Source organism: Ovis canadensis, chromosome 19 (genome assembly GCF_042477335.2).
Source record: "Ovis canadensis isolate MfBH-ARS-UI-01 breed Bighorn chromosome 19, ARS-UI_OviCan_v2, whole genome shotgun sequence".
NCBI lineage: Eukaryota > Metazoa > Chordata > Mammalia > Artiodactyla > Bovidae > Ovis > Ovis canadensis.
The window spans coordinates 27,686,358-27,699,421 of record NC_091263.1 but is presented as its reverse complement, the minus strand read 5'-3'; the positions used below and the strand labels follow the sequence as shown (position 1 = coordinate 27,699,421).

General features: G+C 48.5%; 1 protein-coding gene across 1 annotated transcript in view; it reads right to left on the bottom strand.

The window, feature by feature from the left end:
- MYRIP (myosin VIIA and Rab interacting protein) overlaps positions 1-13,064 on the bottom strand; it is a 217,994-nt gene that overhangs the window by 43,950 nt on the left and 160,980 nt on the right. The window contains exon 10 of the mRNA XM_069560700.1: positions 10,658-11,286. Coding sequence (XP_069416801.1) covers positions 10,658-11,286 — 629 coding nt within the window. The remainder of the gene's footprint in view (positions 1-10,657; positions 11,287-13,064) is intronic.

The window sequence follows — 13,064 nt, the reverse complement described above, 5'->3', positions numbered from 1 at the left end:
CCAAGATGGTGAAGGTGGAGAAAGTGGAGGGGTTGGATGACTGGTTATTTACTTTAAAAATACAGCTTTAAACAGAAAGTTGCAAGCAGCTAAGCGTCTGTTGGATTGGCTGGTTTTACGTTCCTGGCTCTTCAGAGTGGGGAGACTGATGAGGAAATTTAAGGGAAAAAGCTGCCTTTTCTTTGCACACTTATATTTAGTGTATGGAGTGCATGCGTACATGCTCAGTCGTGTCTGACGCTTTGTGACCTCATCCTCTGTAGCCCACCAGGCTCCCCCATCCCTGGGACTCTCCAGGCAAGAACACTGGAGTGGGTTGCCATTTCTTTCTCCAATGCATGAAAGTGAAAAGTGAAAGTGAAGTCGCTCAGTCATGTCTGACTCTTCACGACCCCACAGACTGCAACCCATCAGGCTCCTCCGTCCATGGGATTTCCAGGCAAGAGTACTGGAGTAGGGTGCCATTGCCTTCTCCGCCTAATGTGGAGATTCTGGCTAAATAAGGATGATGTTATTGCTGTTCAGTTGCTAAGTTGTGTCTAACTCTTTTCGACCTCATGGACTGTAGCCAGGTTCCTTTGTCCTCCACTATCTCCCAGAGTTGGCTCAAATTTATGTCCATTGAGTTGGTGATGTTATCTAATCCTCTGCTATCCCCTTTTCCTTTTGCCATCAGTCTTCCCCTGCATCAGGGTCTTTTCCAGTGAGTTGGCTCTTCATATTAAATGGCCAAAGTACCAGAGCTTCAGCTTCAGCATCAGTCCTTCCAATAAATATTTGGGGTTGATTTCCTTTAATATTTGATCACTGGTTTGATCGCCTTGCAGTCCGAGGGAGTCTTGAGAGTCTTGTTCAGTACCACAATTCAAAAGCATCAGTTCTTCAGCACTCAGCCCTCTTTTTGGTCCAACTCTCACCTTCGTACATGACTACTGGGAAAATCATAGCTTTGACTGTATGGAACTTTGTTGGCAAAGTGATGTCTCTGCTTTTTAATATGCTGTCTAGGTTGGTCATAGCTTTTCTTCCAAGGAGCAAGCGTCTTTTAATTTTGTGGCTACAGTCACTGTCCCCAGTGATTTTGGAGCCCAAGAAAAGAAAATCTGTCATTGCTTCCATATTTTCCCCTTCTATTTGCTGTGAAGTGATGGGACCAGATGCCATGATCTTAGTGTTTTGAATGTTGAGTTTCAAGCCATCTTTTCATTCTCCTCTTTCACCCTCATCAAGAGGCTCTTTAGTTCCCCTTCACTTTCTGCCATTAGATGGTATCATCTTCATATCTGAGATTATTGATATTTCTCCTGGAAATCTTGATTCCAGCTTGTGATTCATCCAGCCTGGCATTTCTCATAATGTTCTCTGCATACAAGTTAAATAAGCAGGGTGACAATATACAGCCTTGTTGTACTCCTTTCCCAATTTTGAATGAGTCAGTTGTTCTATGTCTGGTTCTAACTCTTGCTTCTTGACCTGCATACAGGCTTCTCAGGAGACAGGGAAGATGGGCTGGTACTCTCATCTCTTTAAGAATTCTCCACAGCTTGTTGTGATCCACACAGTCAAAGTGTAGTCAATGAAGCAGAAGTAGATGTTTCTCTGGAACTCTCTTGCTTTTTCTATTATCCAATGAATGTTTGCAATTTGATCTCTGTCTCTTCCAAACCCAGCTTGTTCGTCTAGAAGTTCTCGGTGCCTGTGCTAAGCCCAGCTTGAAAGATTTTGAGCATTACCTTGCTAGCATGTGAAATGAGTACAATTGTATGGTAAAATTTAAAATACCTGATGACAGAATACTCATTAAGATAGACTAGCATACCTTCTTTTCCAAGAGGTTCTCTGTGGTCTGCAAATTCTTTATACTAATCTTTAAATTTTTGTTTTTGTTTCATTGATACCCTAAAAAAAGCACATTGTGGGTTACCGGGGTAACCACCTTGCCACCGAGTGCTGCCAGGGGATTGCCATTCCTTTGATTTATGCTTCTGGTGGCGCTAACAGGTCTCTTACATTCACAGTATTTAAGTTTTAATGCAGCCATCCTCAAACCGGATACCCTCTGACAATTCTTGGGTAATCCATGAATTCCCAAGATCGAGAAACACAGAGGTGGACATAAATGGAGGCGATGGGGACGCGAGGGGTGGAGGAAGGAACTGGAGGGTTCCTGTGGCTGAGCACGGCCGTGTGGCGTGGGTGAACACTGCTCCGGGTGCTGCACACACAGAAGCTCATTCCAGAGGCCCAGTCATTCCCTCTGTATCCCTGAGGACGCTAACATGAGTAGCCTGTCCAAGGTCATGTGGCTAGAGCGTGGCTGAGCTGAAGACGGCCTGACCCTAAAGGCCAAGCTCTTTGCATTCTTCCAGGATAAAGCTAGAAGCTCCACACTAACCCACACTCCTTGGAGGGAGACCAGATTGCAGAACCACAGAGCAGGGGAAGAACCCGAGATGCAAAGGATTTAACCTCTTGTTTCATAAGGGGAAATTATAAAGGGGTGAGGAGATCCTTTTTCTAGCGGCACTCTGGCGATGGGTACTCTCAGATTTTCTCAGTCCCCTTTCCTTCAGTCAGCCTAGTGGTCTGTCTTTATAGACCTTGGAATGCTGCCTGCCTTAGTTCAAAGCAGTTTTTCTCCACCTCAGCCTCATCACCATCATCATCCAGATTCTCCGCACGTTTTAAGGGAGGAAAGTCAATGTCTTCCAGGCTGGACAACCCCAGTCCTAGCATCACTTTCCCAGAGCTTGCCTTTCAACTGTCAGTCACTCGAGGTGGGGCGGTGGGAGCCTGTGGGTCTCCTCCCTCTTCTTCAAAGGAGCCCCGCTAAAGGATTACTCTCAGATGTCACACGTCCACACGTCAGCCTTCACTGAATATACCCGGGTGTCCTGGTGGCCCTCGTCAGCCCCTGACCTAAAAGTCAGAATTTCGGCAGCTTGCTTTTAGATATTATTTCAGTCAACTACAGAGGAAAGCCCCAACAGGCTAACTAACCCTAGAGACTCTTTACACAGCAAATGGCCGTGGTTCTACGTGCAAATTCCTTGGCATACACAGTGATCCCGAGTTCGAGAACAGCAGAAAGAGCCTGGGGCTGGCCGACTCCACCTATGTCCCGTTTCTTCTGCGGGCCTGGGAAAGCTCTGTCTCTGGTGCCTTAAGGTGGAGGTTTATCCTCTCCCGATGTATTGATGTTAAGCCCAAAGTAGATTTATTCACATGCTGTACTCTGGTGAATAAGGCATTTTAAAAAATAACTGGTGTGATAAGAACAGTCATACCTACAAAAATATACGTCAAATCCTTGGTCAGCTTAAGAGGGTGGAAATGGGAAGGTGGAACCTGGAATTTTATCAGACTTAATACTGAAATACATCTGCCTGCCTCGAGGAGCACTCCTCCCCATGCAAGGGTCTGAGTTGGGCCAGTGGAGCCGCACAGGGCGGCCCGGGCCTTGGGGACCAGTCTGGTGAAGGGGGTTATGTGAGCTCAGCACCTGGATGTCAGCTGGAAGCCTCAATTTTAACTTTTATAGTTACAGGTCGGTTGTCCTGGTGTGATTCCCAAGCTGAGTCCTTCTTATTATAAAATTGACTTAAAAATAAACCAGAAAAATGAAAGTATTAGTCATCCAGTCGTGTCTGTCTCTGTGACCCCATGGACTGTAGCCCATCAGGCTCCTCTGTCCATGGAATTCTCCAGGCAAGAATACTGGAGTGAGTCATCATTTCCTCCTCCAGGAGAGTTTTCAGATGCAGGGATTGAACCCGAGTCTCCTGCATTACAGGCGGATTCTTTACCGTCAGAGGCACCAGGAAACCTCAATGAAATCTGGGACCCGGATCCCTCTTCCAGTGCCCAAATCCCTCTGACTGGTGGGCCATGCCCCTGGTCTGCTTTCCCTCTGGAATCTCCTGTCTGGCAGAATTAACTACGCCATTTGTTGAAATAGCAGCCATTTGCTCCCTGGAATTATGGCAATCCGTACAAAATACCCAGAAAACCATTAGCCTGGACTTCTCAGGTCAGTGTTTATATGAGGAATAGGCATGTAAGTCACAGTTATTTTCATACTGACTACATTGGCCTGTCACTTTGTGGAAACATCTTTTAGGAAGGAAGCAGCATTAACAGTGAACTTCATCTTTTTCTCTCTCTCTCTGACTCAGCATTGGAACTGGGTGTAGATTCAGTCACATGATCCTTGGATTTTGACAGCGATTCAGTACCTGGGTAGTAGTGCCAGCATGAGGGTCAGAATCTTAGAAGGGGCACGAAAGAGGCTCCTAAAGAACCATGTGCTGAACTTCAGGCCAGGGGCAGGGATAGTGGGGCCGAGGGCTGTTCCCGATCCCCGTCTTTTCATTGCCAAGGACCTGCTGCCTGCTGTGAGTGGGCTGGGTTCCAGCCCCCGCTGTATTGTTGATGCTTAGTCACTCATCACGTCTGACTCTTTGGGACCCCATAGACTGTAGCCCTCCAGGCTCCTCTGTCCATGGGATTCTCTAGGCAAGAACACTGGAGTGGGTTGCCATGCCCTCCTCCAGGGGATCTTCCCGACCCAGGGATAGAACTTGTGTCTCCTGCACTGGCAAGCAGATTTTTACCACTGAGCCACCTGGGAAGCAGTCCCCACTCTAGAGAGCGCTCAACATTTCCCTCATGGGGTGAGCACGCCTTTACTGCCACAAGGAAGTAAAGGCTTTAACTGACAGGGAGCCCCGCTATTTAATATCCACCCAAAGTAGGGCCATAATTTAACTACAGCAAAACAAAAGTCATCATTTCTGGTCCGTCCATCCTAAGTCCCTTCAGTTGTGTCCAACTCTTTGCGACCCCATGGACTGTAGCCCACCAGGCTCCTCTGTCCATGGGATTCTCCAGGCAAGAATACTGCAGTGGGTTGTCATTTCCTTAATATCCAACAGAGTCCTGGTTAAAAATGTAAAGCTTTGAGCACTTGTGTTCATGCACATTTCTCTTCCCCACTGAGGAGGAAACTTAATAATTCATCAGGGCCTGTGACACAAGAACGTTAAAGAAAAACCATTATATACAGTAAATATCTCATTGCTTTCTAGACTTGTTCTCTGCAACCACCTAGTCATGGAGGCACCCAGAAATTCTCACTAACAAGGGGAATCACTTGACAGATCTTTGTCTAAGATTTTTCTTCTTTGCAGGGGGTATTTGATCATACAGTGCTCTGAACTGTTTCCAAGTTACGATCTGTACTTGCGGAGGCTGCTGTGGAGGTGGGAGTGAGAGGCATGAGGAACCGGCAGCCTTGTCTCAGAGCAGCTCTTTAAGTTTTCATGTAAAGGAAGGTTCCATGCTAACAAGCTGTGAAAATCAACGGTGAAGAATTGGGGTGGAGAAGTGGGGACTCTCATCCTTTAGTCTGTGTATTGGAGGAAATTCAGATACAGTTTGAATTAGACCGAAGGGCTTGCTTGGGAGTGTTCTCTTAACACACCTCAGAGGTAGGTGGATCTGACAGGTGGCTCATTGTTCACAGGTGTGGGGGGTGCTGTCACTCCACAACCAACATGCGTGGTCTTGCAAGATGTCTCAGAGTGCCTCTCTTTGAATTCAGAGCTGTACAGCACTCATGAACCAGGGCTCGGGGGAGGCAGCCATTCACTCCTTTACAGATCCCCCAACCCGATCCAGGAGCAGCTCGGACCAGTAGAAGTCAGGTTATTTTGGCCCCTCATAGACCTGAGCTGACTGAGCTGTCCCTAGAGAGATGTACTGGCCCACACTGAGTGACACCATGAGAAGCAGCCTCCAAAGTGTGTGTTCATTTGAAGCAGTTTATGGGGAGGGTGCTGTATTTATTCTGTGTTCTCTCCATAAGGACCCATGGGATAAATTTCTCTGGGATCTCAGCTCCAGGAGCAGCATCTTTTAAGGAATGGATTTATGATTCTAATATGACTTCCATGACTCAGAAAACTGCTCATAGTTTCCTGCAGATATAAGCTTAATTATCCAATAATGATCTGATGACAACAACGTTAGATCTTACCTCATGCTGTGTGCACGCTGTGCTTAGTTGCTAAGTCGTGTCCGACTCTTTTACGACCCTTTGGACTATAGCCTGCCAGGCTCCTCTGGGATTTTTCAGGCAAAAACACTGGAGTGGGTTGACATGTTGTGACATTCCAACATGACACTTCCATGTTGGAATCTTCCCAACCCGGGGATCAAATGCGCGTTTCTTGAGTCTCCTGCCTTGCAGGCAGACTCTTCACCACTGAGCCACCAGAGAAACACTTCTCACCTCCCATTATCCCCCAAAGTAAAGTACAGATGGACTAAAGAGCTAAATGTAAAATTCAAAACTATAAAGTATTAGAAAAAAAACAGGAAAACATTCTTGAAACCTTGACGATTTAAAACTTTCTCAAACAAGACACAAAATTTAAAGGAAATGAAAATAACCGATAAGTTATTAGTAACAAAATGTTTTGCATGTAAAATATACTTAAAGTTAAGGTGAAAGTGATAGACAAGGGGAGAGTATTTTCAGTGTGTAACCATCAAAGAACAAAGATCTACAGTGCTTTAGAAAATAAAACTAATTTCTAAAAATCAAGAAGAAAAAGTCTGACAAAGTAATAGAAGAAACATATAAATGTGTCTTTCACAGAAGAAAAAAAATGCAAATAGCTGTAAATATAGGAAAAAATATTCAATTTCAGTAGTAACTATGTCAACTAAAAAGAAATACATTTTTTTTCCTCACATAAAGTTGGCAACAATGTAACAGACTGACAACACCAAGTATTGTTGACAGTATGAGAAAAATGTGCGCCACAGTGTGTGGCTCTGCAGACTGCTGGGAAGTTTGGAGAGTTTAATTTGGGGAGTACTCATTAAAATTAAAGATCCATTTCTCCCTCCAGTCGGCAAGTCTGCTCCTGTACTTGTATAAAGAGGTTTGCACACTAGTGCTCTCTGCGGTAGCGTTTAAAACACCAAACACTGAAACAGCCTTGAATGTCCATCATTAGAGGAACTATCGATTGTGGACTCCTCCCTGCCTTGGAACCCTGGGGAACTGGGGGGGTTGGGTGGGATGTTTGGAGCAACACTGGTAAAGCTCTTTTGTCATCAGCATGACTTACAATTATCTGTGCCTGGTGCAAGGTGATCGGAGAAGGCAACGGTACCCCACTCCAGTCCTCTGGCCTGGAAAATCCCATGGACGGAGGAGCCTGGTGGGCTGCCGTCCATGGGGTCGCTAAGAGTCAGACACGACTGAGCGACTTCACTTTCACTTTTCACTTTCATGCATTGGAGGAGGAAATGGCAACCCACTCCAGTGTTCTTGCCTGAAGAATCCCAGGGACAGGGAAGCCTGGCAGGCTGCCGTCTATGGGGTCGCACAGAGTCGGACACGACTGAAGCGACTTAGCAGCAGCAGCAGCAGCAGCAGTGCAAGGTGATAACAAAAAGACTGACTTGGATTTGATTTATTATTGTTTTAAAATTCCCATCAGGCAATGCCCCCATATTGCTTGCATCCTGGACAAATTGCTCCCACTCCGGCACTCCCCGCTGGGGACCACTGGGATGCAGAGATCTGTGTGCTCCTACCTCTCCATCGCTCACTGTTAGGAAGAAGCGGTGGAAGAATAGAGGGAGTAGGATGCCGATTTTGCTGAAGCACAGATACATTTACAGAATAATATTTCAAATGTGCTATACATATATGATGCGCAAAAACAACTGTAGCCATTTGGTGGGAGAGAGCAGGGATGTAGGGTTGTGGTCAAGGCAGACTATATCTGTGGTGGTGGTTTAGTCACTAAGTTGTGTCCCACTCTTGGAACCCCATGTACTATAGCCCGCCACACTCCTCTGTCCATGGTATCTTCCAGGCAAGAATACTGGAGTGGGTTGCCATTTCCTTCTCCAGGGAATCCTCCCAACCCAGGGATCGAACTCGGGTCTCCTGCACTGCAGGCAGATTCCTTCCTGACTGAGCTGCCAGGGAAGCCCGCCTATATCTGTATGTTTTAATAACGTCTATGTTATTTATATATTTGCATATATACATATACTTATAAGTATGCGTGCGTGCGTGCGTACTAAGTCACTTCAGTCGTGTCTGACTCTGCGACCCCATGGACTGTAGCCCGCCAGGCTCCTCTGTCCGTGGGGATTCTCCAGGCGAGAATACTGGAGTGGGTTGCCACGCCCTCCTCCGGGGACCTCCCCAACTCATGGATCGAACCTGCGTCTCGTGTGTCTCCGGCATCAGCAGGAGGGTTCTTTATCACTATGCCATCTGGGAAGCCCTTATAAGTACACAAATAGTTAAAAAATATACATTTATATACCTTTTCTTTTTTAAGGGGAGAACTGCCTTAGTAAATTAAACAGAAGGGAGGACAGAGGAGGGCCAGGGTTTTGAAGTCCCCAGAAGTTCAATGCCATCGCCACCTAGTGGGGAGGAGAGGACACTGCCAGGGAGGCAGAGAGCATCGGTCCTGGGTCCTTTCAGCGGGCCCTCGCCTTCTCCCTGTTGATGCCTCCTAAGACTTATCAGCAGAAGACAACTTACAAGTCACCTTAGAATAAATAGGGAACTTCAGGCACCTAGAGGTGATGGATAGGCGGCGTTTTATACCTGCATTTCAATCTCGCAGACAACCTCCAAGGATATCCCTTGAGGGAAGTCACCCAGAGTCCCTGGAAAACTGTCTCGACTTGAGCTAGATGATACTGAATCATAGTTGAACAGAATTTTATAAATTTTTCATTTATGATCATGACAAACTCACATGGCAGATTTGTAATGATCTTATTTCACAGAGGAGAAAGTGAGAGCCTGGACCAAATTTCTAAGTAATATATTAGGAGATCAGGCAGCACTGATGCTAAATTCTGTGACCTGAAGACCTCTGAGGTCACGACTACCTTAACGGGGGCCCCGGGATCAGGGACCTGGCTGACACATTTATAGAAGCTAATACATTTACTGTAGCAGATGCTGGTGATGTCCCAGGCTGTATCCCCTTGGACCTACATGAGTTGCCCACAGCTATGGGGGACAATTTCTGACCCACTGATGGTTTTCCACCTCAGATCCAATCTCTCTCTCCATCTGAGGGATTTCTCAGGCACCATTCATGCAAACCTGTGTATGAAGTTTAGACCCACCCTGGGTGGGGCCTCTCTCTACCGGTGGGAGATAGGAGACTGGGCAACTGCTGCCCATCTTCTGGGGGCAGAATTCTGAGCTGTGACCCACGTGGCTTCTCAGCAGGTCCCTGGTGGGATGGGGCCCCAGTGGCCTATGTTGTATCTTCACCGGCCTTTCTCATTTCCTGGTTTCACTCTTGGGTTTCCTGGGATTGCTTCTCTCAAAATCTACAACCAGATTTTTAACCCTAGACCTGCTTTTTGTGGAACCCCAACTGAGAATGCAAGACACGGTAGCTGGGTACTATTGGAGACGCAATGCTGTTCAGAAAGTGGGTGTGGTTTCCCTAGGGGCCTAAAACACCGCGTTGGTAGTTATGTGAGTGGCAGTGATGCTGTGCCTACAGAAGACAGAGGCAGCTGAATAGACCTCCCATAGGCTCGCGGCTCCAAACGGCTCAAAAGGGCACGTGAACTTTCCAGGCTTCACCTGTGTCACTTTAGAAAACATGGCTATGGGGAGGCCTCCGTTGGCATCAAAGAGTTTAATACTCAGTCCACGGTGATCCCTGTGGAAGAGATCACCATGGATGGCCAGGGAGAGGTGAGGGCAAGGTCACAGCATGATCTTAGACCCAGAGCTGGGGATGAGCGGGGTGTTTCCAGAGAATAGCAAGTTAATCTGGATGCGGGTCCACGAACTGCCTGACACTGTAAGTAAAAAAAGAGAGAGAGAGTGTGTGTGCAAAGAGGAGCGTTTTTCTAGAGAGAGACTCTGTAGCTTTAATCAGATTCTCTAAGGGGGTTCATGAGCTAAACCATGAGGGAGGAGGCACTGAGGACTCTCGAGATGGCTTATGATGGGAACCAAGAATCACAGAATGTTAGTAAACTGCACCCTCAGTTATGCGATCAAAACAACACTGACTGTGCCCTTGTTTGTGTTCTAGGAGAGAGCTCAGCTCTTTACAAACGTATCCACTCATCACAGCCATTCTCTGAAGTGGGTTGTAATATCCCCATTTGACAGATGAGGAAACTGAGACCGAAGAAGATGCCTTGTCCAAAGTCACACGGCTGGATTTGAACACAGGCAGGCTGATTCTAGATCCCATCCCCTTAACTCCATGCCAGGGGCCCTCAGACTTTAACACACAGCAGAATCACCAAGACAGCTTGGGCTCCATCCCCAGAATGTTGGATTCAGCAGCTCTGGGGCAGGGCCCAAGGATGTGCATTTCTAATAAGTTCCTAGGTGCTATGGTTGCGGCTGGTCTGGGGGCCACACTTTGCAAGCCCACTTTGAACTCTAAGCTCTCATCTCCAGAGAGGAGGGTATGCCTCCAAGAGTTGTGACCTGTGTCAGTGGCAAAACCAAGATAAGAAGCTGGGTCTGTGGATTCAGAATCCAGGACTCTCCATGCCACTCTTGCTTGGAGAGGGGCACAGCTTACTTAAAAATGAGTGGGTGCTTATGTGCACCCTGCTTTATTACCTGATGTGTGTCCAGCTCCAGAGGATGGCCACTGGGGGAAGGCAATTCCTTGCTTAGCTCCTCGGAGCCCCCCCGGGCTCTCCTCCACCTTCTGGCCCTCCGATCTGCAGCGTGGGGGGCCTCCTCAGGCTCGCTGCTGTCTGAGGTCTCCCTGCCAGCTGCCTGAAGGTTGAAGTTCACATCCAGCTCTCCCTGTAGGCGCATCTTCTCGGCTGCAGGGTTCCGGGGGGCCTTCCTCTGCAACCAGGACAGCCTGGCCCGGTGCCCAGCTTCCCGGGATGAGCCCACCGAGGAGGTCTCCGAGTCAGACCACATAGCCTCGGGGTTGGGCGAGGGCCCAGAGGAGGCAGAGGGGCCTTGGTCTGAGCCCGGAGCCTGTGCGGGCTGAGTCTGGGGTTCCCCGGGCAGAGCCCGGGGCTGCAGGCACAGCGTGCTCAAGGCCTCCCTCCAGTCAAAGTCCTCCTCGCTGTCAGAGCCCAGATCATCGTAGGCGGATGCCACGCTGGAGGCCGCCTCCAGGGCCTGAAACGTGCCGCTCTTAGGTTTGGGCAGCAGGCGGGTTGGGGGCAGAGCCCCATCCTTCAGGGCCATCCAGTTCCCATCAGGGCTCTGCAGAACTGGGGCCACAGCTGCGGGCAGGAGGGAGAGAAAAGCCAGAGAAGGACTGTCAGCACCTCAGAGCGAGGGGCCCCTCAGACAGCCCTCCTCCTCTGCGCCCCTCTTCCTAGAGCTCTTTCTGGTCTCCCCACCCAGAGTGGGCTCCTCCTTCCCTGAGTTGCTGTGACAGCCTTTCCGGTTCACTCCAGTATCCATCCTGGCTTCTGGCTGACCACGCACAGGGCTCCTCCCTGGTGACGGGGGCCCTGTGGCAGGGGCTGGGTCTCAGTCATCCTGCACTGTCCCAAAGCCAGCTCGTGCGGAGGAAAGAGCAGAGGCTGGGAAGGCTGTAGGGATGCTGTGGGCTGAGTAAACCCGTCTCCAACTCACACTGAGAAACTCAAGAGCAGGGGCTGCCCTCGGATCTTTATTTCCCCACACTGAGCACACGTGGTGTGTATACGGCAGGTGCTCAGTCAAGGTCTGGGAAGTGAGAATGTGTCTGGGGGGATATGAATTTGTCGAAGGCACTGTCAAGTCTGAAGACTGAAGGTGGGTTTACTCAGCGTCCCTACAGTTGACCTCAGCCGTGGACCAACAGGCTCCAGAGCCGGCCCTTTCCCTGAGGCATAAACAGAACCTCTGAAAATAGTCCAGGGACATTAACCTTCTGGGATGACCTCTGTGCCTCCTCTGTGGTACATTTCTGCTCTGCTGGGATGGAGCAGTGCCCCCAAGGAGTAATCTGCTTCCTGCGAAACAGATCAGACATCTTTGAAGACCTCTGGGGTTAGTCTGGACAGCTTAGCATGTCAAGGGCCGAGTGGTCCTCAGAAAAACCAGCTGTTTTCTACGCAAGTGCTTTCTGTTCTTTAAGTCTTCATCCTGAGAGGTGCATGGCGTTTTGAGCTGCGGGTGAAATCTTTTTTTGCGTGTGGTGTTGTTGAGCTAAATTTTGTGTTTTAATGCAATGATAAAAGTACACATAGGTGCCTTAGTTTAGAGAAATTTATGCACAAAACATGTTTTGAAAACCAAGATCCTTTACAAATTTATTTGGAATGCTCATAAGCCAGCAGGAACTGTTTTGCGAAATGGACTGTCTGCTAGAAGTGCTTATGAAACCTCCTAAGTTTGTCAGTTTCTTAGTCTAAATTTTGAAATGCTCTTTCTTTGTTGTTTGTTTGCTGTGGAGACACTTGTTAACATGAGTAATTGAAGAGTCCTGACGCTTGGGCCTGGGGGCCATATTAGCTGTGGTATCTTGGACGCTGAAATGAATGCTAGGTTGGATTGGTGTCCCTGGGAAAGTGAAAGTGTCTCAGTCATGTCCGACTCATTGTGACCCCATGGACTATACAGTCCATGGAATTCTCTAGGCCAGAATACTGGAGTGGGTAGCCTTTCCCTTCTCCAGGGGATCTTCCCAACCCAGGGATCGTACCCAGGTTTCCCACATTGCAGGTGGATTCTTTTCCAGCTGAGCCACCAGGTAAATCCAAGAATACTGGAGTGGGTAGCCTATCCCAACTCCAGGGGATCTTCCCGACCCAGGAATTGAACTGGGGTCTCCTGCCTTGCAGGCGGATTCTTTACCAACTGAGCTGTCTGGGAAGCCCTGGTGCTCCTGGCCTGCATATCATAAGACATCTGCTCCTAGTCCACACAGAACAGGCAGCTGAAGTGGGGCTGTGCAGCTAGGTGGGCTCTGAACCACCTGCCCCCTGCCTCACAGGTCTCAGCAAGCAAACTGCCCACATGGGAAGCATGCCCGCCTTATATACAGTGTGCTGTGTGAGAGACCTTGGTG